General features: G+C 35.0%; 4 protein-coding genes across 10 annotated transcripts; 2 read left to right on the forward strand and 2 right to left on the reverse strand.

Annotated features, from left to right (window-relative positions):
* Positions 1-6: 6 nt before the first annotated feature.
* LOC116844346 (meteorin-like protein) lies at positions 7-4,505 on the reverse strand. The gene is made up of 3 exons (XM_032815756.1): positions 3,749-4,505; positions 1,607-2,183; positions 7-1,290 (listed from the first exon to the last, which is right to left on the reverse strand). The coding sequence occupies exons 1-3, from the start codon at positions 3,841-3,843 to the stop codon at positions 1,090-1,092; spliced, it is 873 nt and encodes a 290-aa protein (XP_032671647.1). The 5' UTR covers positions 3,844-4,505; the 3' UTR covers positions 7-1,089.
* Positions 4,506-6,386: 1,881 nt separating this feature from the next.
* On the reverse strand, positions 6,387-12,816 carry LOC116844345 (beta-1,4-mannosyltransferase egh). 5 transcript variants are annotated; one of them, XM_032815751.1, is made up of 3 exons: positions 12,450-12,816; positions 10,509-11,317; positions 6,387-10,242 (listed from the first exon to the last, which is right to left on the reverse strand). In XM_032815751.1, the coding sequence occupies exons 2-3, from the start codon at positions 11,310-11,312 to the stop codon at positions 9,670-9,672; spliced, it is 1,377 nt and encodes a 458-aa protein (XP_032671642.1). In that variant the 5' UTR covers positions 11,313-11,317; positions 12,450-12,816; the 3' UTR covers positions 6,387-9,669. The 5 variants fall into 5 exon arrangements, with proteins under 5 accessions (XP_032671642.1, XP_032671644.1, XP_032671646.1 ...); XM_032815753.1 differs by lacking the exon at positions 12,450-12,816 and adding an exon at positions 12,019-12,435; XM_032815755.1 differs by lacking the exon at positions 12,450-12,816 and adding an exon at positions 11,929-12,435.
* Positions 12,817-13,976: 1,160 nt separating this feature from the next.
* Positions 13,977-17,710, forward strand: LOC116844408 (serine/threonine-protein kinase rio2). Of its 3 annotated transcripts, none has more exons than XM_032815900.1 (6): positions 13,977-14,256; positions 14,442-14,583; positions 14,670-15,048; positions 15,333-15,617; positions 15,724-16,449; positions 17,564-17,710. In XM_032815900.1, the coding sequence occupies exons 1-5, from the start codon at positions 14,191-14,193 to the stop codon at positions 16,439-16,441; spliced, it is 1,590 nt and encodes a 529-aa protein (XP_032671791.1). In that variant the 5' UTR covers positions 13,977-14,190; the 3' UTR covers positions 16,442-16,449; positions 17,564-17,710. The 3 variants fall into 3 exon arrangements, with proteins under 3 accessions (XP_032671791.1, XP_032671792.1, XP_032671790.1); XM_032815901.1 differs by lacking the exon at positions 17,564-17,710 and adding an exon at positions 16,816-17,535; XM_032815899.1 differs by lacking the exon at positions 17,564-17,710 and having other exon boundaries at positions 15,724-16,762.
* An 88-nt stretch (positions 17,711-17,798) lies between these two features.
* LOC116844410 (sorbitol dehydrogenase-like) lies at positions 17,799-23,294 on the forward strand. Its single transcript, XM_032815902.1, has 8 exons — positions 17,799-18,011; positions 19,810-19,843; positions 20,818-20,978; positions 21,108-21,271; positions 21,445-21,629; positions 22,157-22,335; positions 22,534-22,655; positions 22,910-23,294. Exons 1-8 carry the CDS (start codon positions 17,958-17,960, stop codon positions 23,061-23,063), a joined length of 1,053 nt encoding a protein of 350 aa, XP_032671793.1. The 5' UTR covers positions 17,799-17,957; the 3' UTR covers positions 23,064-23,294.
* The last annotated feature ends 3,523 nt before the right edge of the window (positions 23,295-26,817 follow it).

Consider the following 26,817-nt stretch of genomic DNA (forward strand, 5'->3'; position numbering starts at 1 on the left):
AATTCCTTTTATTTTCAAGACAACTTCTTTATTTATATCGCACATATTCATCTGCTATACTGACAAGAACAGTTTATTCCGATTTGCATCAGAACTTATAAAAAACGCTTACGACTTATTAAATCTGTACAATTGTTATATAACTGTAACCAATATAAAACAAAATATATTCAACTCCGCAGCGAGTCGACGTACTCGTGTACGTGAAACTTCGATGTACATAGGGTGTCCTGATCATCGCGCGCTTTCTCTCAGAGTGAAAAAAGTAGAAGCTATAGAAAACGAAAAATAGGCCTGTTCTATAATAAGTCCTATGTCGGTGTTGTATGTCGGACGCATATTGGCCAATAATGAACATAATGGGATAGCCGACAGCTCAGTACACATGCACCATATGTCTACAATATTGTAGAACAGACTGTAGTCTTTTTTCCTGAGAGTCAGGTAGACTGGAGAACGACAATCGAATGTATCTGAAGTTCTTTTATAATAGAATAAACCAGAAAAATCGGCTTCTTTTAAATATTGATGCAATTTACAGCTTAGATACTATTATAGAACTTTTTATAAGATTTGCAATTTTACAAAATCTGTTGTTTTCTCTGCGAAATATTTCAGATTATTTTTTACTTTTTTTTTGTTTAATTTTGTAAGCTATACTGCGTAAATATTACAAAATACATATAGCAAAAGATGCGCGAGGAAAAATCCGCTGAGGGAAAGTGCGCGACATCCGCGAGATATTCTTTATATAGTGGTCTTTGTTCTCTAGAGCGAGTATTAGAGCAACTTTTTAGAGCTGCTCGCGCGCGCTCTTTCACGTTCCTCTTAATGCAACAATAATATCACAGTTTGGAGATCGATAGTCCGATGGACAGTGCGCGCTATGTACACGAAGAATGATGTTCCCTATGTACACAATGTGTAACCTTCTATAAAAGAATCGGCAGTTTGTCACGCCACAGTATTGCTAAGTCAGCGCCTTCGTACATTCTTCGATTTCGCTGGCACAATATCGTAATCGTACCTGTTGTTTAGCGTGCAGTTGTTTGTATGCAGCTTTCCAATGCGCGATCACCTTAAAATCCGCTAGCTGTTGAGGACACAAGGCGCGGTGTCCATCTCCCGTACAGCTTCAGCCCACGCCTCCAGTCTAGGTGCACACACCAAAATCAGGTCTCCGAGACGTCGTTTGGCCATTATCACGAATTCGCCAAGGCCGTGCCGCGCGTCGCACGCCGTCGGGACCCTCACGCGTACATTTCTCTTCGCGGATACCGTCTCGTTACCCTGTCGCAACACGAATTATATCTTGTGATTCAGCTCAATTATAAAAGACTCGAAAGGAAGAAGAACTGAGAACTAAAAAAGAATTCTTTTTCATGTTGTAACATCTTAATATAACATCTAATTATAATATGTTAGAGCATATTTCTAATTATTGTAAATTTCTAAGTGTGTGTAAATTATTTAATTATTTAGATATTAAATATATATAAATTATTTAATTATTTAGATATATATTAAATATAACACCTAAATAATTAAATAAGCATAATATTTAAGTACATACTTAAGATAATATCTAATTAAAATAAGTTTTTACCTCTGCCTCTTGGACCACTTGACGCAGGATCTTAGTGACTCTGACTACCAATTCTGCAGCTTCCAGATCGAGTTGCTTTTGAACCGCGCTGATGGTGCCTCTGGCGACCAAGTCACTTTGGCAATAAGCCTTGGCCAGTTCCTCCATGGAGCAAGGTCTACACTCTTCCTCCTCGTCCGGTATATGCAGCGCTCCTCCTTTCAATGAATTTGGCTCCAGATCATACTGCAGCCTCACTTTCGCCCTCTTGAAGGAATAATCGTCTTCTGATTCCATGTAGAGCGCAGCCACGTGTTTCCGCGAGCGGAAACAACGATGGGATAACTCGTGTTTGCCGTCTGATGGAGAATAGATTTGCCTCAACTTGCCGTTGCCTTCCAGAAACACTCGTACTGGCCCGGAGATCTTGACGCAGGCACGGAAACCTAGACTACCGTGGCCGGGCATAGAATTCTCCGAGGATGAGACCGGGAAGGAGAGGACCACTCTCAGAGCTCCACGAGGATAACGCCACGACACCGTACCCCGGGCGCAACGCAGATACACTGGTCGGACACCACCATTTTCTCCTCCTCCACTGTGTATATATATATATATATATATATATATATATATATATATGTGTATATATATATGTATATATATGTATATATATATATATATACATATATATATATATATACATATATATATATACATATATATATATACATACATATATATATATATATACATGTATATATATACATATACATATATATATACATATATACATATACACACATATATATATATATATATATATATATATATATATATACATATATATATATACTTACTTTAATTTTATATTCATCTTTATCTATTTGTCACGATTATAGTATTTAATAAGTAGTTTTAATATGTAAGTATTTAATAAATATTTAATGAACTTAAAACTCTTGGTCCTATTGCTGTGGAACTCTGGATTGATTAATATGATATGTAATCTTCCTGCTTAACCTACTTTTTCTCATGATTTTGCCAAGTTAATTTTAAGACTATTTATTGACTATCAAAGAAAAAGGATAGTTTTTGCTACATTTTACAAATAAACTCAAGTGAGTTGAAGTGTTCTTTCATATAAATATCTTTTTATGAGTTTTTGAAAGTGGCATATAATTTTACAGGATTTTACAGTAATAGGATCAGAAGCTTTAAATAATATTTTATTAATTATTAATACTTTTTATTAAAAAATTTATTAAAAAAGCTTATCAATAATATTATTATTTTATTCAATTATTTAATTAGTATTCAAGATAAAAGTATCAATACATAGATATCCCAGTAAGCAAGAAATCATTAATATAACATTACTACAATGATATTCAAGAACCTGTAATATTATCAAATATGTAGTGTTTAATATTGTATCGACCATTATTATGAACATACTTTGACCATAATTTGGAAGTTTCAATAATGTTAAAATAGAGTTGCCATAACGTTTTAATTGTCAGAAATATTTTTAAGATGTTGCATTGATCTCAAGTAAATGTTAAAGTAACATTTGAAAAATATATTTTTTGTAATGTTTTTAAAACGTTTAAACAACATTCAGAAAAATCATATCGCAAAATAACATGTGAAAAATATAAATGCAATATTATTAAAAAATGTCCAAACAATGCACACGAAGTCAATGTTTCTAAACGTTAATTTAATGTTCCTTACTTACTGGGATATGTATCTAACTTTAAGTATTCTTATTGTTTTGGTCTTCAAATATTTAAATTAATACATTAATTATTTAAATTTCCAACATAGAATATATATTATAATATATAATAAATATGTATACAGGCATTGGTACTTTTTGCTTAATAAGCTTAATTAAAAGTACTTAATTATTTGATATATCGTTTAATATAACTCTTGAGAATTTAATATTTAATATTATTTCATTTATTATTTATCATTGTAATATTCAATGTTACGTGAGAAGTATTAATAATTAAAAATCAGTGGAACACCTGTATCAAAATTTGTTACTAAAATATTAATAAGTGTAAATTGATGATCACATGCAACTCCATCAGATGATTTAAGATAAATTTATGAATACACAGAGCAGAAAAGAAAAATAAAGAAAGCACTAACCTTCCGGACCAGTCGCACTGGTCCGCGGTGGTATGCTCGTAGGCGGACGCAACGATGAAAATCAGAAGGAAAGTCGTAATAGCCTTGTGAAACATTTTCAACGTTTACACATTCGTCGCAAGCAAGCAGTATACAACGCGTTCATATCTCTAACGCCTCCTCAAAGTCCACATCCGAATTAAGTACACGAAGAATGATTCCCGGCGCGCTTTTACAGCATATCATTGAGAGACGTGCTCATGCGCCCGCAGTCTCCGCAGGTCTCCGGAAAAATCCTAATTGAATCTGGAGCAGGCCGAGATTCTCGGAGAATGCGATCACGAAATGTTTCACCGAGCTCACAGATGTTGCTCACTCGTCGAGGGTCGAGGCGCCTGCGGATTTTCGAATTTGTCGCGGAAGCTGTGCGAGTGTCCTCGAAGCGGGATGAAGATTGCTTCCGTGTTCGGTGATCGGTCTCGAGCACGCGTCACGTAGAACGGTAAACACATACGTTCCGTTGTCGTCGACTGTTCTCGTTTAAAGTCCACCCACCGAGAACCCCATTGCATTCACCGCGAACGTACCGCGCATTTTCTTCGGACGCCGTACGACATCTTGGCGAAGACACCAATTGGCAGGTCGTGGGGCTCGACGTGCTCGACGTGTTCCGCGAATGGCGACCGAAAAGTATGCGTCATAGCAACGCCAGCGTTCGCCGCCACCGTCGCCGTTCACCAGTGCGCTCGCTTTGTAACCACCAGTCACAACCACCGAGCGGAAAAGCGAAGGCGAAGGCGGCCGAGAACAGCCGAAAGCGACTCACGAAGGGCCTCCGCTTCCGTCTGCGCATGTGCGCCTGCGCGGCGCGAAATCGGGGACACGCGTATCGAGAGGAAAGGTAAACGCGTCATTGTGGCACGCCGTCCGCCAGGAACGAATTCAGAAAGCGTGCTCGTCTGGAATTCTTGATTTCTGCTGTGTAACGACGTCAGGCTTTTCTTTCCTCTCGTTTCCTTAAGCTGAGTCATCGAACTGCGGCCTTACTCTCGAAAAATATAGCATACGATATTTCCATAAAGAGCTATAGTTCATGTAACGTATGCTATAGCTTTTCATTGAAATATTGGATGCGATATTTTTCAAGAATATAGCCCCTGGTTATTCACCGCGATTACTCTATGATGTCAAAAACAAGGAAACGCATGCCCAAAATTCTTACAAAACATTTCGAAGTAAAAAGATACATTCAAAAGATAATATTTGCAAACGATTAACCATATCTCTAAAATACTTCGGTTTGTACTAATCTTGCAAACGATTAACTACATCTTTAAAATATTTCAGTTTGTACAATTAACCACATCTCTAAAACACCTCGGTTTGTACTAATCATCAACAAATATTCGTGAAATTAACGTGACAAAATAATAAGAAAACGAAGAAATGAAAAAAAAGTTTCATGTCATGTTAATTTTACGGTTATTTATCGATTGTTGGAGTAAAAATAAATGTCTGGGATATTTTAAATGATTGCAAGTATTATTTTTTGAATGTGCCTTTCTATTTCGATATATTTTGTAGGAATGTTGAGCATGCATTTCCTCGTTTTGACGTCACCAATCAAAAGTTTCGCGGCGAGTAACCAGGAACTTTAACTCGACTGTCCGATGAATAACTGACGGCATAGCCGATATTATTTCCAACAATTTTTATAATTTACATAATTATATAATATTTAATTTATATAATTTTTAATATAATTTGTCGTTCAACAATAAGCGAATAATTCAAAATTTCTGTTTTAATAAAACAGCAAGTAATATTCCACTCGTAACAGTTTTAAATAATCGACTGGACTAATTATTATTTTGTAAGTCTACAGTCTTACTTTGACAGTCTACAGTCCTTATTTATATTTTTATTCGTTTAATTTGTTCTTCTCGAAGCACGTATGATATTTGTTAGAATCATGGAATTCAAGTAGTAAGAAAATGTATATAATAAGAAATATATCCCCGTATATATTTTATTTCTACAAGCATGTTACTTCGTTACGTACACGCGTTTTGTTCCATATGAAATCCATACGAAAGAATGTATTCGGGATATTGTATAGTTTTCGTTTTCGCTATTGCCTTTCTACTTTCAATTTCCCAGAAACCAATCTCTCTGACGAAATACAAATTTCCAAAGAGGTAATAGGTAATTCTGCGCTCGCATTCCGTCTCGTTCTGCATCGCCTTCATACGCGACTGTTTTATATTCGAACGAGCAAACGTCCAAGGCGAACATTTACCGGTTACGATCACCGCTACACGTCCCCACTAAATCCTAAACTGGCCCGTCCACTAACGACGAGGATCCAGTTCTCCCCCCCCCCTTCTCCCCCTCCTCCAGCATCACAGGGCAGGGCTAGACCAGTTCTAGGACTAGGATCGCGGCTACGACGCTTAGAAGTATCTCCTATTATATTAGCGACATTAGCGCTGAGCAACTTGATGCATTTGAAAAACATTATTCGTGCTTATTTCTTACGAATCACGCTATTTTAACGATAAATAAATGAATAAATAAATAAAATCGAGAGTATTTATCTGTTCTACGATAAATAAATGAATAAATAAATAAAGGTAAGAGGATAATATTTTTCTCGTTGGACTTTCACACATATTTCTTTTATTTTAATATCATATACGTATTTCACAATTTTTAATATTTAATATTCTTAAGTTCAATACAACGATTGTAGCTATCATAACAGTTCAGAATTTTACAGTATTTTCGATTTTCTTAACACTGTAAATTTCTTCGCTTGATATAGTATGTAATGCGCTATATGATATGAGAGAAACATTATGCGACACAGACCGTGTCGCTTGAAACGCAGATTAATGAATACACACATGCGACACGTGACAACAATTACGTCTTTAATAAAACGCAAATTTATGATTACTTAAAATTCGTATCAATAGCGGTCGCTTGCAACTTGTATCATGTAAGATATCTCGACTTGAAGAGACTTATAAGCTCGTATTAATAATTATTACTTAAAACTGGTCTCAAGTAAAATATTTGAATTCGGAGTTCAATGAAAGTTTTCAATTAAATCGCGATTACAGATAAATCACATATATCATAATTCAACTATAAAACTTGAATATCTGAATAAGTTGGAGTACTGAATAAAAATTTGAATATCTTACATAAGATAAGTTTCAAGCGACTAATACAGACCTTATAATTGGATGTATAGGTTTTCAGTTGAATCGCCATTACAAACGTGTGTTATATAATATATTCCATTGAGAAACCCAGATCTTTATAAATTCAGACCCGAATGTCTCACATGGAAGTTTCCATGTCAGTCAAAAGTGCGCATCACATTAAAAACAATTATACTAATGTTGTTTCTATTAATCGAAATATTCTTCACGCGAAATATAATATTTTGTTCTGATGATTCGCTTTTTTTCTCGTAATGTATTTTCTCGTATTGTTTTGTTTACGTGATATAAAACGCAGGAAAATTTCCCAGCAAATAATCGCGCAGTACATAGCAGCGTTTTTATCGCGAGTTCTTCCTGATTACAATCATTTGTCCGTCGAGATACGTAACACGTCTGCAGTGTGATCATCGCTTTTTATGTTCGGTTAATTTTAACTGGTATTGTTGTCCGGATAAATGAAATAAATGGCTGACATATGAGACTAGCATATAAATGTGCTTATTCTCGTTTCTGTGAAAGAAGGATAAAATATAAACGTGGACCAAGACTTGTACGTTTAGATTCCTTATAACATGTAAGGCGCAACGCGGTGTGTGCGATTAGTGCTTACATAATAATACTATGTAATATAATTACGCAATCGCAAAAGATGTGATTATACGACTGTCGAAAAGCGACATATGATTGAAGTAAACAGTAGTTACATGAAAAAGGTATAATAATGCTGTAATGGTATTATGCAGACTTCTTATAGTGACGATAATTTGGCATTAGTGACGAGCGTAACAATTTGGAAAAACAACGGCACTGCTCATTCAATGCGTTGCTCTACTACATATGGTGTAAATTTTGTGAACAAAATATAATTATTTATTAGTGCAAATAATTTTTTGTGAAATGTCAAACTGTTGACCTTCTTTTTTCCGTTTTTCTAAACGTAGTATTTAGAAGTATGTACATTGAATCAACGCAACATTAATAAAAATTTACAATAGTTATTTATACGCGTGTTATGACGAATATTTTTCGTGTTTTTCAACATTCTTTATATCCTCTTGACTAGATACAATAAGTCTTGCTGAATTCGTATTGCTTTGTTATTTCTAAAAGCACTCCGACATTGTCGTATTGTTATAATTTTGTCATAAGTTAAAAAATACACGAAACTTGTGAAATTTTGAAAGTGTAATATTATTTATATTAAAATATTAAGCATTAGGAAGCCCTAATTTATTTAATTTATGTAAAAAAGGCATTTAAAATATAAGGCATTAAAAAATATTTAACAAATGGATTATTGTAAAAATTCCCCCCAAAAAACGTGAATACGCTTTGTGAAATTATATAACTGTGATCAAATGATAATTTATATATATATGTGTTTTTGTAACGAATTTTGTATCTGTAATTTATTATGCAAAATATTATGTACTATATGTGATAAAAATATTATTTAAAAATTTTGTTAGCGTCAAATTTTATACATCTTCTCAAAGATATATTAATAATTATAATACCTAAAATTTCATACAAATAGCTTTTTGTCTAAAAATTTTGTCACAATCTTAGACTATATTTTCTATTTGTATATTTTTCTAATGTAAAAAAATGTTCAACTTTTCCACATATAACATGTTCATTATCTTCAAATTACTAATTGAGATAATCATATGATATATACGACTTTTCAACTTTATCAAGAAAAACGCGTAACTACATATCTTTACATCTCTTTAAAATTTTTCATGTCTCATTAAACAATTGATCTTATTAAGTACTGTTTTACAAATATGCGCTATTGGACTTGTTATATCACTTAAAAAAAAAGAATGGTGTAAAAAAAGACAATTGGTTAATGAACAGATTTTTTACTATATTTATTACTATTTTTCAAATTTGTGTGAACATTACGATTAAAGGGAGAAAAAAGAATACACTTTCCTAAAATATAAAAAAAGTTATCAATATATAGGAAAGTAAGATTTATCACAGCAGTCCGAATTAATGATGCGTATAAATGGCTTATTGCTATTAAGTAAAATATTGTAGATACTTTAATTGGGTTGTTATCAATTATTTTCATAAAACTTTATAAACAATAAGAAATTAAAAAGAAGAAATAAAACAAAATAAAAGTATAGTATATGGCAGAAATAAAATACTTTTGAACACGACAAGAACCGGTTATATAGATAATAATATAAAGAATGTAAGAGATACGTGAGTCTAATGTAAAAGGAGGAACACGTGAAACGATACGAATGCTAACTTAATGAACGCTAAACACGTTTGCATGAGATCAAAGGAAATATAACATGTATGACTTTGCACTATGAGAGTAAGATTGGCATAAATATGTCTGACAGAGATGAATACTTTTTAACAGATTTTTGGCAATGCTCTATAATGCCAAGATATAAAGTATATTTTTAATACTGCACCTAACTATTGCTGTATAGAGACATATACCTTCCTGTTCTGAAATTGATCAATCGATTGAAATTGATCAATCGATCTCTACCTAACTAACAATAGCATAAAACTCCAATATAATTCTAATTATAAATATTTTTGCTTTTGTGACAGTGATGTGGGTGTATCTTCTCATATAGATGTACAGGTACTAATAATGCGCATGCACAATGGAAATTTCACATCGTTGCTAAATATACGCGTCAGTTTAGAGAAGAATTCTAAACCGATGCCATATCATACAGTCACCGGTGGCCTGTATTCCTTGTTAACGACATAGAACTTGTGCTTCTTACCGAATAAGCCCCATATCACGGCGACGTTCTCGATGATTATATTGAATGGAATAGTGGATAGCGCGCCGCATATGCATAGCATAAATCGGGCCACGCCGAAACGATAAAGAGAGAATGACTTAACGACTCCGAACACATACATGTAGATATTCACCGCGCCAATAAATGCGCACAGAAAATCAATTGACGGCGGACAATTGATCGGACAGAGTCCGGCTAAAACAATGTTGGAGGTCGAGAGCGGCATCGTCACCCACGAATAACACGAGATGCCCAATAACAATTTGTTTCTCAGTGGAATCGCTTTGGAATGCACAACAAGTAGTATACCTTGTAACCATCTTTTCCTCTGCTGCACGAAGTCCCACAGGGTGAACGGTGATTTCTCCCACATTTCGCCATCCACGAAGTTGAATGTGTACCCCTGCGAGAACGCCTTCATCGCAAAGAAGCAATCTTCCGCAACGGATCCGTCTAATCCGTTATTAAACGAGACTTGTTTTTCCGCTCCCATCTTTATCGTAAAAAAGAAAAAAGATCTGTTAAATTGATGAGCATAAATAAGTTATCGCGTGTTACTCTCTCTCCCAATAATGTATAAAATTAGTGTGATTACAAAATTATTAAATTTATAAAATATTTGATTAAACAATCAATAAATAAATAAGTTTATATTGATAATATAATTAATAAATATGTTAATTAATTAACTGAACATTTACTGAACATGACAACTATATATATTTACAAAATATATGTAGTCATTCAATCAATAATTACCTGTGTGACAACATAAGATCCCTTCATGCTAAAGAATGGCTTATGAAACATGGTGAATTGTAGTCTTAGCTTGCCCATATCGTCTGCTACTCTGAAGCTGTCGGCCAGTGTCGTGATCCAATTAACAACATCCTCGTTAGCGTACGTGATCAATCCTTGACCAAACTGATGTTTGCCGTCGAGTATGAAATTTAATATACCTCGAACGGAATTCTCAGTCATCAGAGTCTCTTCATCAAGATGCACGATCCAGTCATGATCGGCTAATTCGTTCACCGAGCTTTCCAGGCAGTACTGCAGGGCACGAGCCTTAAATAAGGCACCACTACTTGTGCGATAATTCGGAGGAACGACGACTTCCCGCACTCTGCGGTGAGGCGTCAAACCAACGGGTTTGTCGCTCACTACTTCTATTTGGAAGTTCTCGAGACCAGCTTCTATACATTTATTTAAGTTTCTCTTCACATTCGCTTTCACTAACTCCGGATAATCGCCGCGCGTTACTATCCTTATGCAGACAAACGGCGCGAGCAACGGCGAGCCCTTCAAGACTACTTTGTCGGGGAATGCATTATATATCGTTAATCCTATAAAGTTGAATAAAACTTGTGGCAAGGAGAGAAATGTCACTGTACGTAGCAGATATAAAGTGATTGTGCCTAAGAATCCATATCTCAGCCACGGATCAATCTCTTCTTTCTTGTCGGTGTTCCATCGAAGACCACCGGATACAAATTCGAATGCAAGTATGACCGCAAGCAACAGGCAGCAGTGTAAAATGTGTTTTGCTATACTGTTCAACATTATTCCTGAAAATTAGAACATACATTCAATGAATGATCACACTTATAAGCTCAGGCCACAATACAGTTGTTTGCATAAAGTTTGCCACACTTTTGTGGACAACTTTTGGACAAATTTATGAACACATGAATTTTACAAGACTGAACTTTTGTATACAAGTGTGAATATTGAGAGGTCAGAGAAAATGGTCAAATTTTTACATAATATACAAGTCATTTATAATCAGAAATATAAATATTATTGTATTGTATAAACTTACCTAGTAAAAGTGTCACAAACTTTATGCAATCAATTGTACAGTTGATTTTATATAAATATCACTCGTGATACAATCTTAAGTCAAAATTGTGATCTTGATCTAAGATATTAACCTAAGAGTTTAACCTAAATTGTGGCAATTACTCTCGGTGAATGATGCTAGCAACTATTTTTGAACTTTACAGGAAAGATTAATCTGGCCTTCATTTCTGCTATCGCATATGCACACACATATACATATATCTACACACGATATAGCTAATGCGGCGTTGTTACTTGTACGTCACGGTCGACTGAGTTCCCAATAGAAACGCTAACAGTGAGCACCCGGGACAATGTATAAGTAGAACTCGCTTACACAAAGTGACTCAGATTTCTATGTAGATAGCGAACTGATAATCGAGGCGTGACGTGCAAAAAATAACAGGTAGGAGCATCGCGAACGTACACAAGGTCTTCTCGGCGGAATAATGACTTAATATACCGATCGTCACGTCTGAACAGCGTAGCCTGGACGTTTCCGCGATTGAACAAGCGTTACCCCGGTAAATCGCGGTGAGATTTAATAGACTTTTAATGTATAAGAACGATTTCATTATCGTCGATAACGTGACTGGTATTTAGGTGCCTTATCGATATCGCTCCGATAGCAGCGATAACCAAATAATTTATGAACGTTACGAAAACGAATGCCAAGAATCTCTGATAAGTGCACTGGTCGGCCGGTCGATCGATCGTGAGCGAAAATCCCGCGTTCCGAGACGGAGAACACGAATGGAGGTTAGATACACTTCCCTGTCAGCCTGACGCCGCTGTCGCATCGACATTCGGAGCGACGCTCTTTTCGCACTGCGACTTTTTTGTATGAGTATGAAATACCTTCGATCACAGTGACGAATATCTCAGATGTGCGCGAGGCTCGTAGACGCGCTAGATCTGCCCATTGCCTGCGATAACAGTTGGATCGCGCGAATTGGACGCTTTATTGGATCAACGCGCGTAAACACATCTGCATCATTCCGCCCCCGTTCACGAACTGCACTTCAGCATGTACGCACACAAGCACACGTATACATACACACACACACACACGCGTCCGACTGTCCAAATTCGCATGCGTCGATTCGCGCTCCTTGCACCGCTCAAATTCTACGGAGGGACCAATGAGCGGGCAAGCGAGTGAGTGAGTGAGGAAGCAACGTACTCGCAACCTCACTCTACGGTACAGATGATCAAACTGGGCGAATCATCGAGGGGAAGATGAAAATTGCCAGATAGTACAGAAAGTGCAGTTAGCAAGCAGATGTCTCTGGATGATTTCCGGTTCCGCAACATGAATGTGCCAATTGGATTTTATCTATTTGCGCCATCTATGAGCATGACTATTAGTCATTTCCCAGGCTAAAGGTCGTTTATTGAATATGGGTTGCTGATTCCCTAACAAAACTCGAAGCCTTGCGTATTGAGCCTCCGGAAATGACTCTCGACTTTGCAGATAATATTATTGATAGTCTACAAAAAATTTGTGCAGAACACTTATCGTTTGAGCTTGAAAAGGAATTTAAGTCTAAAGGCTTAAAATATCGTAATCATTTGGAACAATTATCCTTGGTTTAAGAAAATCTTAGAAGGAACATCTTAGTAAAAGAGATATTTTCTTAATGTCCAGAATTAAATCCTACTATATGAATACTGGTGAACACCTAATGGAGAAAACTATCATCGAGGATCCTTCCTGTCATTGTGGAACGAGTCCAGGAATTTGGATCATATTTTATTTAACTGTCAATTGACGCAAGAACATTCTGATAAACTGTTAACGAATCTTTTTAAAATCAATCTCTTGAGTAGTAATATTCATGAAGAAGCATTTAAACACAATATCAAATACTTCATCGAAATATTTAAATTTCTCAAGAATATAGGACAAACCATTTAAATACTAGCAAGTATCGGGCAGATGGCGTTGGGGACATCCCAATTTACCCTCGGAGCCATATATCGGCCGGTATTCATAGTCAGATCTTATATTTAAGATCAAATTAAGTACTGTCTCAAGATGTCATGAACCAATCACAGAGCCGTATTTGCATCTTAAGACATTACTTAAGACGATCTTGAAATAAGATTCGACTATGAATACCGGCCATTGAGTCCCGAGCCACAATAGGTGTAGTAAGCTTTAAGCCTTAAGAAATTGACCAATCACAGTCGATTATTCTCCTCAAATTTGACTGTGATTGGTCAATTTCTTAAGGCTTAAAGCTTACTACATCTATGGGTACGTTCAGATTCCCTACCCGGGTGCACTCTAATACTAGAAGTGCTATAGTATATGTAACATATACTATAGCACTTCTAGTATTAGAGTGCACCCTGGTAGGGAATCTGAACGTACCCTATTGTGGATCGGGACTGAAGGAAGGAAGGAAGAAGATTGCGCCTCATACATTTTTTTCTCATGGTCAACTTATGGGTTATGTACGTTGATGCAATGTGTACGAGTATGGTATGAATCGATGTAAAAGGAATAATCGTATAAATTAAGTATTTTAATGCATAATCGATTGAATTTACGTTATATTCGCATCGTTATTGTTTTATTCACAAATCGTTAAACATGGGAAAATTGAATGTCACGATATTGCGGTACTTAACCCACGAAGACTTCCGTGTGTTAACAGCAGTAAGTAATTTGTACTTTGTCTGCAAAAAAATACCATATAACTACCTAAAAAAAAATACCATATAACTACCTGCATTAATTCCTGTGAGTTTAAATATACGCACAATATTATTTTTTGATACAATGTAGCAATATGTTTGTAACTTTGTAACTTGTGATTTTACATTGTAACTTTTACATTTTAGATTGAAATGGGTATGAAGAATCATGAACTCGTACCTGCGTCACTTGCCGCACAAATAGCAAATCTGCGTCATGGTGGAGTTCATAAATTATTAAAAGAGTTATGTAAACATAGATTACTAAGCTATGAGCGAGGAAAACGATGTAAGATTTTGTCTGAAATTTATATGTGACTATAGGTTTATATGGGAACATAACTGATTGATTAATATCACTTGCATTATTTTCAGATGATGGTTATCGTTTAACGAATGCAGGCTATGACTATTTAGCCTTGAAAGTCTTGGCACAGAGAGGTACAGTGTCTTCCTTTGGCAACCAGATTGGCATTGGCAAAGAATCTAACATTTACATTGTTGCCAACGAAGAGGGAACTCCTGTCTGTTTAAAGCTGCACAGACTTGGCAGAACATGTTTCCGAAATATCAAGGGAAAGAGAGACTACCATCAACACAGGCACTCTGCATCCTGGTTGTATTTGTCAAGAATTTCAGCTACCAGAGAGTTTGCATATATGACTGCACTCTTAGATAGAGGTTTTCCTGTGCCAAAATCTATTGATTTTAATAGGCATTGTGTTGTTATGGAGCTGGTTGAAGGTGGACCTCTGTGAGTATATTAATATATATACATATTAAATATAATATCCTATCTATCTGTAATTATGCTGTATAGATTAAAACAGCAGTAGCTAACATTTTTATTTAAATTTTATAAAATATTAAGATATATATTGATTTATTAATTATTATTTATGATTTAATTATTTTTAATTTACATATATTTTCATATTTGATAAAATCTGTGCAAGAGTGTCAAAACTAGATTGAGTTTTATTTGACTACTGAATGTTTTACCCTATATTGTTCTCATTGTATCATGTGTATTTACAGGTGTGGTGTATATGAAGTAGACGATGTGGAAGCATTATATGATGAGCTCATGAATCTGATTGTGAGATTAGGAAATCATGGTGTTATACATGGAGACTTCAATGAATTTAATATAATGATCAAGGATGATGGCAAGCCCATTATTATTGATTTTCCACAGATGATTTCTACTGAACACATTAATGCAGAAGTCTATTTTCAACGGGATGTGAATTGCATTCGTGATTTTTTTAAGAGACGTTTTGGTTATGAAAGTGAATTATACCCGACTTTCCAAGATATAACGTAAGTAATAAGAAAAAAACATTATTAAGGTACTTGTGTCATTATTAAATCAAAATTGTTATATCTTGTACCACAATTCAACAAACTAATATTTCATTCTTTATAGACGTGAGGATTGTATAGATATTGAAGTCCGGGCTAGCGGTTTGACAAAGCAGATGGAGAAAGATCTTTTAATAGAAATGGGTTTTGAGAATGAAGAGGAAGGAGAAGAAGAAACAGGAGAAGAAGAAAAAGGAGGAGAAGGAAGCGACAGTGAAGACGAAATATACGAGGATTGTATTGAAGAGAATTTCGAGGATCTGGAAACTCAAATAAAAAATTTACAGTTGCAAGTTGAAAATGCCATGAAAGAACAATTTGACGTTTCGATAAAAAAGACATTAAATAATGATCACGAACATCCAGAGAAAATATCCGCGACATCGCATTCCGAGAAACAAAACGACATAGAAGGTGAATGTAAACAAAATGAAGCTGCAGCTGTAGAAAATGCAACAACTGACAGCGAACCAGCTTCGTGCAATTTATCCTCTGAAATTGGTCTTCACAATATCCAAGAACAAATCGTCTCGAGTGCGGAGGACGAAGCAGCATCTACTAAAGACTGTTTTGACACGCGAAGCATATGGAGTACCTCGACAACTTCCACGATCGCGCCACATGTGATAAAGAGGAGAATAAAATTAGCGCTGGAAAAACGGGAGAAAAAGAGCCAACCGAGGAAGATACTGGTCAAGGGAGAAGCGAGCGCAGTGACGAGAATACGAAGGGACAATAGAGCTACGATTACAGAATCGACAGGAATATGGGGTTGGGAGTAAACTGACGCGTATGTACCTACCCTGGTCGTTTGTAAATTATTTCATCGTCTATAGTAATATATAAAGTAACGTACATATATACATATATAGTAAAACCATGTACAGTTAAGCAACATTATCTTCAATATGAGTAAAACCATCGCAAAATTGATCTTAAGAACGTTGTCAACGATCTGGGGCTAAACGATATATCTTTGTTAATAATAATTTGATACAAAATATACATTATATCTACGGATATAAACATTTTTTGTTTGCATATTATTTTTTATCACCGTTGCTTGTAATGTATTATCTTCGAGTTATAGGATGACGCAGTTATGAACTATGTTTACAAATCTCTTCTAACTTTACCATTTGCTTTGTTTATTTAGATCCGATAAAAACATAGTCGCGCAGATAACAACTACAAAGAACTTGGAGGAGCGTTCACAACAAGACCAAGTATTTCTGACCTCTTACAAGCTTCCTTCACAAGAACCGAACATCCATTTTCTCATTCGATTACAGATGATTTCCCAACATCTATGATCACTGACTATCATCAAAACTATGCGCAAAACATCTTTTTTAATGTTATATAATTCGAGTTGATTTTCATTGATAATCAATCACGACTCAAAATCAGGCCAATGAAGGCTTCGCGATTCGATGGGAATAATCCTTTGAGCAATTCGAGCACCAGCAAGACAGCTGCACAAAAATCTATCACGTTTAACCGGTACTAACCAGATGTAATTGATTCCGTAATATACGGCGATAAGATTGTCTGTGGCCATGATTCCTGCGGAAAATTCGGAATGCGCGGTTCCTTTCTACAGCATTTCTGTTAAGATTCACGTTGCATTCACGATGAACATTGAAAACGTACATCAAATCTATAAATTATTAATGAACAGTTCCACTTTGAGAGAACGTTGTCTATCGAATATTAATGCGACTATTTGTGTACTTTTAAATACGCGCTAGACGCCGATAATTAAAATAGAATGTAATTAACACAGAATTGAGAAAAAAACATATATATATATAAAATATATATTCTTTTTGTATGTATGTATATATGTATGTATAACATATACGTATATATAGTGCATATATATAGTGCAATCGATTTACTAGTTCCAGTAAAGCGCGTGTTCCGCAATGGAATCACACGACGACGGTGGTGGCCGATGCGGCTAAGAAGGAGTCGTCGACAAATAGGATAGTTCAACGAATCACCATCGAGAAATGCTGGCCGCCGCTGTTAGCGATAACGGTAGTGGTGGTGTTGATGATGGTAATGGTGATGAGGAAAGCGGTCTAGTCTAGAAGAGATAGGAAGTCTTCGTGATAGCGCGCACCGGTGTACTATATATAAACGCGTGTATATACAGCAGCAAGTTCTTTCTCAAGCACGAGTGCTGTGCCGCCAGTGTTTATCAAAATATCCGGAAGCGTGGATCTCGACGGAGAGACGTCGTAGGAAGCAACCACACACGCTGCGCTCCAACCCGAATTTTCCGCAGGAATCATGGCCAAAGACAATCTCACCGCCGTACTTTACGGAATCAACGATTTACGTCTGGTTAGTACGAAAACGTGACGGACTTTTGTACGGCTGCCTTGCTCATGCTCGAATCACTCCGATGATTATTCTCATCGACCCGCGTGCTTTCATTGGCCTGATTTTCGATCGTGATTATTAGCGAGAGAAAAACCGTTAGAGAAGAGTTGTTAGAGCGTATGAATAAACAATTGTTTGGATCGTTAGTTCGATGATAAAAAATTATTACATCTCAAAAAGATTCATCTAAAACCAAAAGGAAAATATTCCAGACGCAATATTATTTCTTTTCATTAAAAGAGGAATACTCTTTTGATAAAAGTTTTTGCTTAAAACATGAGATTACAAGAAATAGGGCAATTAGAGTTCTTTTTTATGTTAGAATATTTTTCCTTTTGATTTTGAAATAATAATAATAAATAAAATAAATAAATAATAAATAATTCTCTTGAGATCATATATAAAAAGATTCCGCTCTAGATTATTTTATATATTTTTTTTATATATTGTTTTATATACTATAAAATAATCTCCAGATATTGTTATTATTTTTATATTTGAATATGAATATTTCAACTTTCAATGTACAATACATACATATTGGTATACATATATTTAATATTTATATTTAGTGTATGTTGAAAGATGAAATATTTAGAGAAATATTCAAAATAATAAGAATGTCTGGAATTAGGTACATATCCGGGCATTGGTACATTTACCTTAAGCGTTTCTCAGCACATACCATAGTATTATAAAAAATTAATGTTAACTTTTTTTAGATTTGACTGCATTTATTTTCCGATATTAACTAATGACCCTTGTAATTACATACCTGTCCTTTGAGCTATTGATTCGTTCTCTTATCAACTTTGGTTTGTTTTATAAATTACTTATAAATTACTTATAAATTACTTATAAATTACTTATAAATTACTTATAAATTACGTTAATCTCGGTGTATCGATATATTATTACTAGATTGTTTTCAACCGTTATTATTTATACTTACCGATAATCTGGCCTCATGTTTCCGTATTATTGCGTGAGCAATATGATAATGTTTTTTAGAACTTATATTTTTCCAAAAAATATTCATGTTTTGTAAATCAAAAATTTATTAAAACTCCTGATAAAAATCTCTGATTAAAACCCTTGCGGTCATATTAGATTGATGAAGCGAAGAAAATTATGTCCAAAATTCTTGCGAACTACAGCTAAATAAAAAAATATACATTCTACACAACGTGTAGAATAGATTGCAAGTATCATTTTAATGATATATCTATTCTACACGTTGTGTAGACAATTGACTTATTAGATACTGATAGAATTTGACGAAAAAACCTTAAAATACTGATGAAATTTGACGGGAAGTTAATGCAACAGCATATAGAATTACGCTCGCAAAAATTTATTCTTAAAAAGAGAGAAAAGAAAACTGCTACTTTCGTATTTTTGTTTTGATCTTGCGTAACGTGGAATACCAGTATAAGATAAATGAGTCGGACCACAGCGTTATCCAGATTTTTTAACATTTACATTACATGTTGTTGTCATCATATATCGATCGCGATAACCCTGACTCCTCGAACTCGCAGTTATACACACGAGACCGCAGCCGGTTTGCAAATCGATTGCACCTTACGTACATCTGCTTTAACGAATTAATATCTAAGCTTTCATTGTTCGAACACATCCACGTTAACCGACAATTTCTTTTTCATCGTTTTTTTGAATTTGTCGTATAAAGTTTTCGGTGTCGTAAAGTTTCTCTCCTGTAAATAAATCTTTTATATTATTTTTATATTTTTTCCAGGAGAACACGCCCATCGAGGAACCACAGGATGATGGTGAGGAAAACTCTTTATCAACATTTGCTAATAATTATTATTATTAGCGATTAGCATCGTGTTATTACGAAATGTTCAATAGAGAGTATCAGCGATAGTATTTTAATTAGCAGTGTTCACTAATAACTTTATTGACGGTTATGCTATTGACAGTAATCTTATTTTTACTGGAAAGGAAAATCGCGCAAGAAGATCTTTGTAATCATTTAAAATGCGAGGAAAAGGCACTTTGTTCCAATATTGCATAACACAATTGGTATGAATCAATTTACGTTGAGTGCTATTAACATGCACAATGACGCTAGGTCAGAGAGATGTGCAACATGTGTGTTTCACATGTATGCGTGGCGTGACAAATTACGGGGATAAATTTTTATTTAAAACACGTTGCAATTTTTCGCGTCCTTTCGTTCTCTCTGCAACGACTCGAAAAGCTACGCTAATTCGATTTATCATCGCTTCGCGATAATAAGGAGATGTACACTAAATTATGGAGAGAATAGACAAACAATAGAAAAGCTATGTGTATATATTTATGATAAGATTACTGAAAAAGATCCTCTATGCGCGAAGATAAAAGTTGAGCTTATTAAGATAGCCAGACGTAATAAAGATATGCCATTAAAGTAATTAACTAGTAAACAAAGAATATTAAATCAACATCTTGAAATATTGATTTTGCATGTGTCTCTTGAACATTTTTGTTTAATATTTTAGAAACATTTAAAAAATATCGGATAATACGATCCTTTTGAATATTGCAAGTGTTTTAGAAATATCAAAATGTCGAAGTTATTCGTAATATAATGTTGATACAACGTTAAAAACTATATATTAGAAAATGTTATATGTTACTAAATGTCGTTGCAATAACATTCTATTAATGATTTTTTGCTCACTAGGTATTGCTATTATTACTATGATAAGGATAATAGTGATATAAGGTAAACGTTGGATATATTATTTTTTTGCAGAGGTACTTCTGGAAATGGCATGCGTAGGAATTTGCGGATCAGATGTTCATTACCTCGTCAACGGCAGAATCGGTGACTTCGTGGTGCGCAAACCCATGATCATCGGACACGAATCTGCCGGTGCCGTCGCCAAACTTGGGAAAAATGTCAAGAACTTGAAAGTACGTGCACTGATCGTGTTATTTGCATACACGCCCATTTATATTATAGAATCGGCACAGCCAATAACGAAGAATTTATCTATGCTATTCTCGTTTGAGATAAATATCGCATTCTTGGCTTTTGCGTAGGTGGGCGATCGCGTCGCCATCGAGCCTGGCGTACCTTGTCGGATATGCAAATTTTGCAAGATAGGACGTTACAACCTGTGCAAGGATATCGTTTTTTGCGCGACACCGCCGGTACACGGCAGCCTAAGACGTTTTTACAAACACGCGGCTGATTTCTGCTTCAAGTGAGTTTCCCACTCTCATTCCCACGTGAATGTTGATGCTCCAACACTAATAACTAATTCAGATAGAAACTATTTTTTTAAGTATATATCACAATAAACTTGCAATTAAATTATTTTCTTAAGTATATCGCAGATAATTAATTGATTTATGTGTTCATGATTTTCTGTAACAGATTGCCCGACCATGTAAGCTTTGAGGAAGGCGCGCTCTTAGAGCCATTGTCAGTGGGAGTGCATGCTTGTAAACGAGGATCAGTCGGAATTGGTTGCAAAGTACTAATTTTGGGAGCTGGTCCAATCGGTTTAGTGACATTGCTAGTGGCCAAAGCTATGGGTGCAAGCAAAGTAGTTATTACTGGTACGCATGTAGGAAATTATAAACGTCAAAAAGTCACAAATATTCAAACCAAAGTTTAAGGAAACTTTTATTTTTTGTCATGCAACCAATTGCAACATCAAAATTAAGCATGTTTGCAGTAAGCGCTATCGGTTCCTTATTTGTTACGAATTAAAAGAAAATGCGATATATATAATCGCTAAAAGCAAACCTGCGATGATTACGCTTTTATCATTCTACTGATGAAATATTTACCGTTTGTATGTGATAAAGTTATCAAATGAAAAACATCGTGATTATTGCTATAGCGTCAAGATGTGAGAAATTGCAATGGTGTTGCTATTAATAGCGAGATAAACAGATAAGCCACTTTTCGCTACTTGTGGAATGATATTATACGTTGTCAATGAACGTACAGTTATAATTTATTTGTTAGGTATCGTTGTAACTATTGTTATCCTATTTGTTGCAACTCCTTGCACAAGTTCTGAATTATATCTCGTCGAACTTATGAACGAGATGTAAGCAGACACGATTTATGTTGACAGATATTATAGAGAGTAGATTGAAAATAGCAAAGAAACTCGGCGCCGATGATACGTATCTGGTGCAAAAGGATAGATCGGAGTCTGATACAGTGACCGATATTCACGCGATTTTTGGAGATGAACCTGACAGGACGATAGACGCTTCAGGCGCACAATCTTCAATACGCTTGGCAATCCTCGTATGTTCTGAAAAAGAGATAATATACTATATGCAAGTTTCTCTCAGACATATATGCAAAAATTAGAAATAATATACTTCCGTAATATTCAACATAGAATAAAATTTACTTTTTATATCTTTATCTCAATTTTTTCCTTCAATTTTATAATGCACTTTTACTTTGGATATGTTATAAACTGTATTTGTGTCTGAGCAGGTGACCAAATCTGGTGGAGTCATATTACTAGTGGGCTTGGGTAGTCCTGAGGTGCAAATTCCATTAATTAACGCAACGATAAGGGAAGTTGATATCAGAGGTGTCTTCCGATATGTGAATGAGTAAGAGAACAAGTTTCCTGTTAAATTATTAAATAATCCAAAATAGATAAATAATCCATTAATTTATTATTTTTTCACACATGAGGAAAAATAACTTAAATTTAAAATATTTTCTGCTCTTAGTAACAAAATAATGAATTTGATTACAAAAATATTAAATTATTTTTATTTGCATATGTATTAAATAGAGAAAGAGTAAGAGATTTGACATGACAAAACAATATATATTCAATATAATTTTGTTCCATTTTCAGCTACAGTGATGCATTGGATCTAGTTGCATCTGGCAAGGTAAATGTGAAACCTTTGATCACTCATAACTACAAAATAGAAGATACTTTGAAAGCATTTGAAACTAGCAGGACTGGAGCAGGTGAAGCCATTAAAGTCATGATTCACTGTAAATAAACAAACCAGATTAAAGCTTTGGAGAAATTTATCAAACGCTATTGCGTCCTTCAAGATGAGTGTTATATGGAAAATATTTTAACTTTTGATATGTTGGCATGCTGTTTATTAAAGAGATTATCATGTTAAAATTTATAGATGGTCTATTTTAATCTGCAAGATGTAATCAAAATGGTAAACGATTATATTCGCGCAGAATAAATGACGCGAATAATTCACGTTTTTACGAGATTTGAAGATTTAATAAGTTATTTTAACTGAATTGAACAACTACAGTTATATTTAATCATCGATACACCTAAACCTATATTACATAATAATCCTGACAACATAAAATATCTCAGAATTATTCTCAATGAGTCCAGGATATCCTGGAGTGGCCTAGAGTGTTTGAAGTATATCCAAAATAATTTCAAGATGTTTTATACTACTTAAAAATGCACTTTACGAATTTAAACGCTTTTGACTCGAACATCAAACTGAATCTAATGTCATTCATTTAACTATCTTAATTGGATTTTAAGAGATTAACACTTTTTAGTATTGTTATATGGAAATCCTGTAAGTATATGGTGCTCTCTTGTAGATATGTACAATAACTCGTCAGAGATCTGTACACGCGAAATGAACAATGAGTTCAAAACGACCATCTTCCGAGTTTGTTGACGTTTTTATAAAATACGAACATTGTAATTAAATTTAATAAAAAATAAATCGATATAGTTTTTCGAAGATAGAAACTTATTTCTACACTATTGTATAAGTTAACATATTGTGTTGTTTATTACTTAATAATGACAAGTAGAATATAAGAACATGCTTAGAAATCAAAGGGAAAATAATTTGCGAATTCAAAAGTATGTATCGATGGCTACATTCAGCAGAAAAAGCAGCTCAGCTAATAACCTTCTAGCTCTTACGGAAAAACAATATTGATTGGCTGTCGCGCGGACTTCCGCCGCGCGGCAAGCATTACCGCATCCTGTGTGCAGGAGCCATAAGACGATCTTGAAATAAGAGGCCTGTTCTTTGTAGCTGCACTACTGAACTAGTGCAATAAGTTAGAGTGAGAAAACGTATATTTGTTTCACTTCAATATATTGCACCAGTTCAGCAATGCAACTACAAAGAACAGGCCTAAGATTCGACGGGTGGGACCCGATTGACCACGATACGATTGGACACAGATTGTAATGATTGGTTCGACCTAGTAATTCACTAGATAATTCTTTTCATCGGTTGATTGTGTCCAATCGTACCGTGGTCAATCGGAACGTTCCCAGATTCGACTATGAATACCGGCCTATGATTGATTCATGATATCTGAAGACAGTACTTAAGGCTGCGTTCAGATTCCCCACCCAGGTGTATTCTATTACTAGAAGTGCTATAGTATATGTCACATATATTATAGTGTTTCTAGTAATAGAGTGCACCCGGATGAGGAATCTGAACGCACCCTAAGATGATCTTAAATATAATGGCTGCTTTCCAATGGGTGGGACCCGATTGACCACGATACGATTGGACACAGATTGTAATGATTGGTTCGATCTAGTAATTCACTAGATAATTCTTTTCATCGGTTGTGTCCAATCGTATCGTGGTCAATCGAGACGCTCCCCTTTCCAATTGCTTAACACATTTTGACACATATATACACAGAAATGCACAAAGTGTAACGTTGTGCATGATTCAATTGGAACAAAGTGTGCACTAATGTGTATGTCGGGTAAAGTTAGGATTATTTTTCAACTATGCTTATATTTTGGTATTTTTTAATAATAAATAATAAAATCTAAATAAATAATAAATAAATCTAAATAAATAATAAATAAATCTAAATAAATAATAAAAAAAAAATATTATCTACTTCCCGTCGCAAATACCAGTCTCTTTTCAAGCCGCTACGCTTATTAACTTTAATTTTCACTAGAAAATACTAGTTTACACAGCCGACTAGTAGAGTTTACCAGCCTCGAGCTGGACAGCGATCATGTAACTTTTCCCCTAGGGCGTAAACGTAAAAAGTGAAAAGTTTCACTCGTGATCACGTAACTCGGCGAAACGTGGAAACGTGAAACTTTTCACGTGAACTTGTTAGCCATGAAATGTGCTGGCGGAAAAGTGAAAATCTAGTGACATGATGAATGCGGAATATATTATGCTACTGCTGTGATGAGATACATGAAACATAACAATCCTAAGATTATAGCGATGTTTTTAATGTTAATATGTTCTACAGCCGATGGATATAGCTGATTTAACCGATATTGAAATCATATAGAAACCATGTTTAGTGATTTGTGCTTTTCACGCATAGAGTTACTTGATTGCGTGAACAATGAAAAAGTTCACATGAAATCGATAGAGCGAAAAGTGAAAAGTTCCGCTCTAAGTTACGTGATCGCTGCCCTGAGTACGGATGTACTCAGAAGAGAAGGATAGAAGGAGGAGGGCATACTAGGTGGCGGCGGGACGCCGTGCGTTCGAGATCTGCGTATCTTTTTCGTTCCAGAAAGAGAAAAATATCGAGAGCGCGGAACTCCTGCTAGGCCAGAACTCGAACCCGGGTCTTTCGCTTGCCGGGCGACTGCTCTAAACCACTGAGCTACTTGACGCTCCACGTTCACGACACTCTCCTCTTCCTATGGTGCGTTCGAAAACACTGAAAGTCCACGACGGAAAGTGGCTATGGTGGATGGGCTTGGTGGGGTTAGTGGAGTTGGTATCGAGAGGAGTTTTCAAACAGCCATGAAAGAATGCTCAATGTGACATACTAGGTTACGTTCAGATTCCCTACCCGGGTGCACTCTAATACTAAAAGTGCTATAGTATATGTAACATATACTGGGTGCTTTCCAGTTGCGTACACTGTGTTACACAAAACCAGTTTATTGGTTGCATATTATCTTATAAGATATTTTAGATAATATGTGACCAATAAACTGGTTTTGTGTACGTGTGTGTCAAGATGTGTTAAGTAATTGGAAAGCACCCACTGTTTCTAGTAATAGACATAGTACATATAGTGTTTCTAGTAATAGAGTGCACCCGGGTAGGGAATCTGAACGCACCCCTACATGTGTGTTGTGCCTACATATGTGTTGTACAAAATGGCTGATCGAAAGCGTATTTCGACATTAGCTATAATTGCTTCTCAGCAAAATAATAATAAATTAATAAATTTAGTAATTAATTAATTAATTAATTTAGTAATTATTAATTTATAATTTAGTTATCTGGAAAGTTAATTGGCTATATATTTCTCGGTCCGAGAACTCGGATCGATTTCTAGCATCGTGGGCACTAGGCCTAAGGAAATTTATAAACTTATTTATTACTCCTTACCTTTAACATCGTATATATAGACATTTCCCTTGTCATCTTTTTATATATTTTTTTTAATATCCATGCATAAAATATGATGACCCAGGATTAAATTTTCCATTTTTTTTCACAAATTGTTACTGATTCGTGACTTTTAACGTGCCTCGTATCTCGTAAGAAAATTTCAGAACCTATAAAATACAAAAAGCTTAATAAGCTTTATTTATATTTAAAGACAATATTCTGACAATATACATCACTATAGAAATAAACCTAAACCTGGCTAACCTACACTGCTGTATTTAAATTTTTTATCTTACCGTGATGGCTAATGGTTGTACGAATGTTTCGAAGAACAAAAAACCATAAATAATTTAGTAATTTCATACTGTATTGCACTCTTTGCGCACTCTCCACCATCTCC

Source organism: Odontomachus brunneus, unplaced genomic scaffold (assembly GCF_010583005.1).
Source record: "Odontomachus brunneus isolate Ranch 3 - 2012 unplaced genomic scaffold, Obru_v1 Obru_scaffold_041, whole genome shotgun sequence".
In the NCBI taxonomy this organism is placed as follows: Eukaryota; Metazoa; Arthropoda; class Insecta; order Hymenoptera; family Formicidae; genus Odontomachus; species Odontomachus brunneus.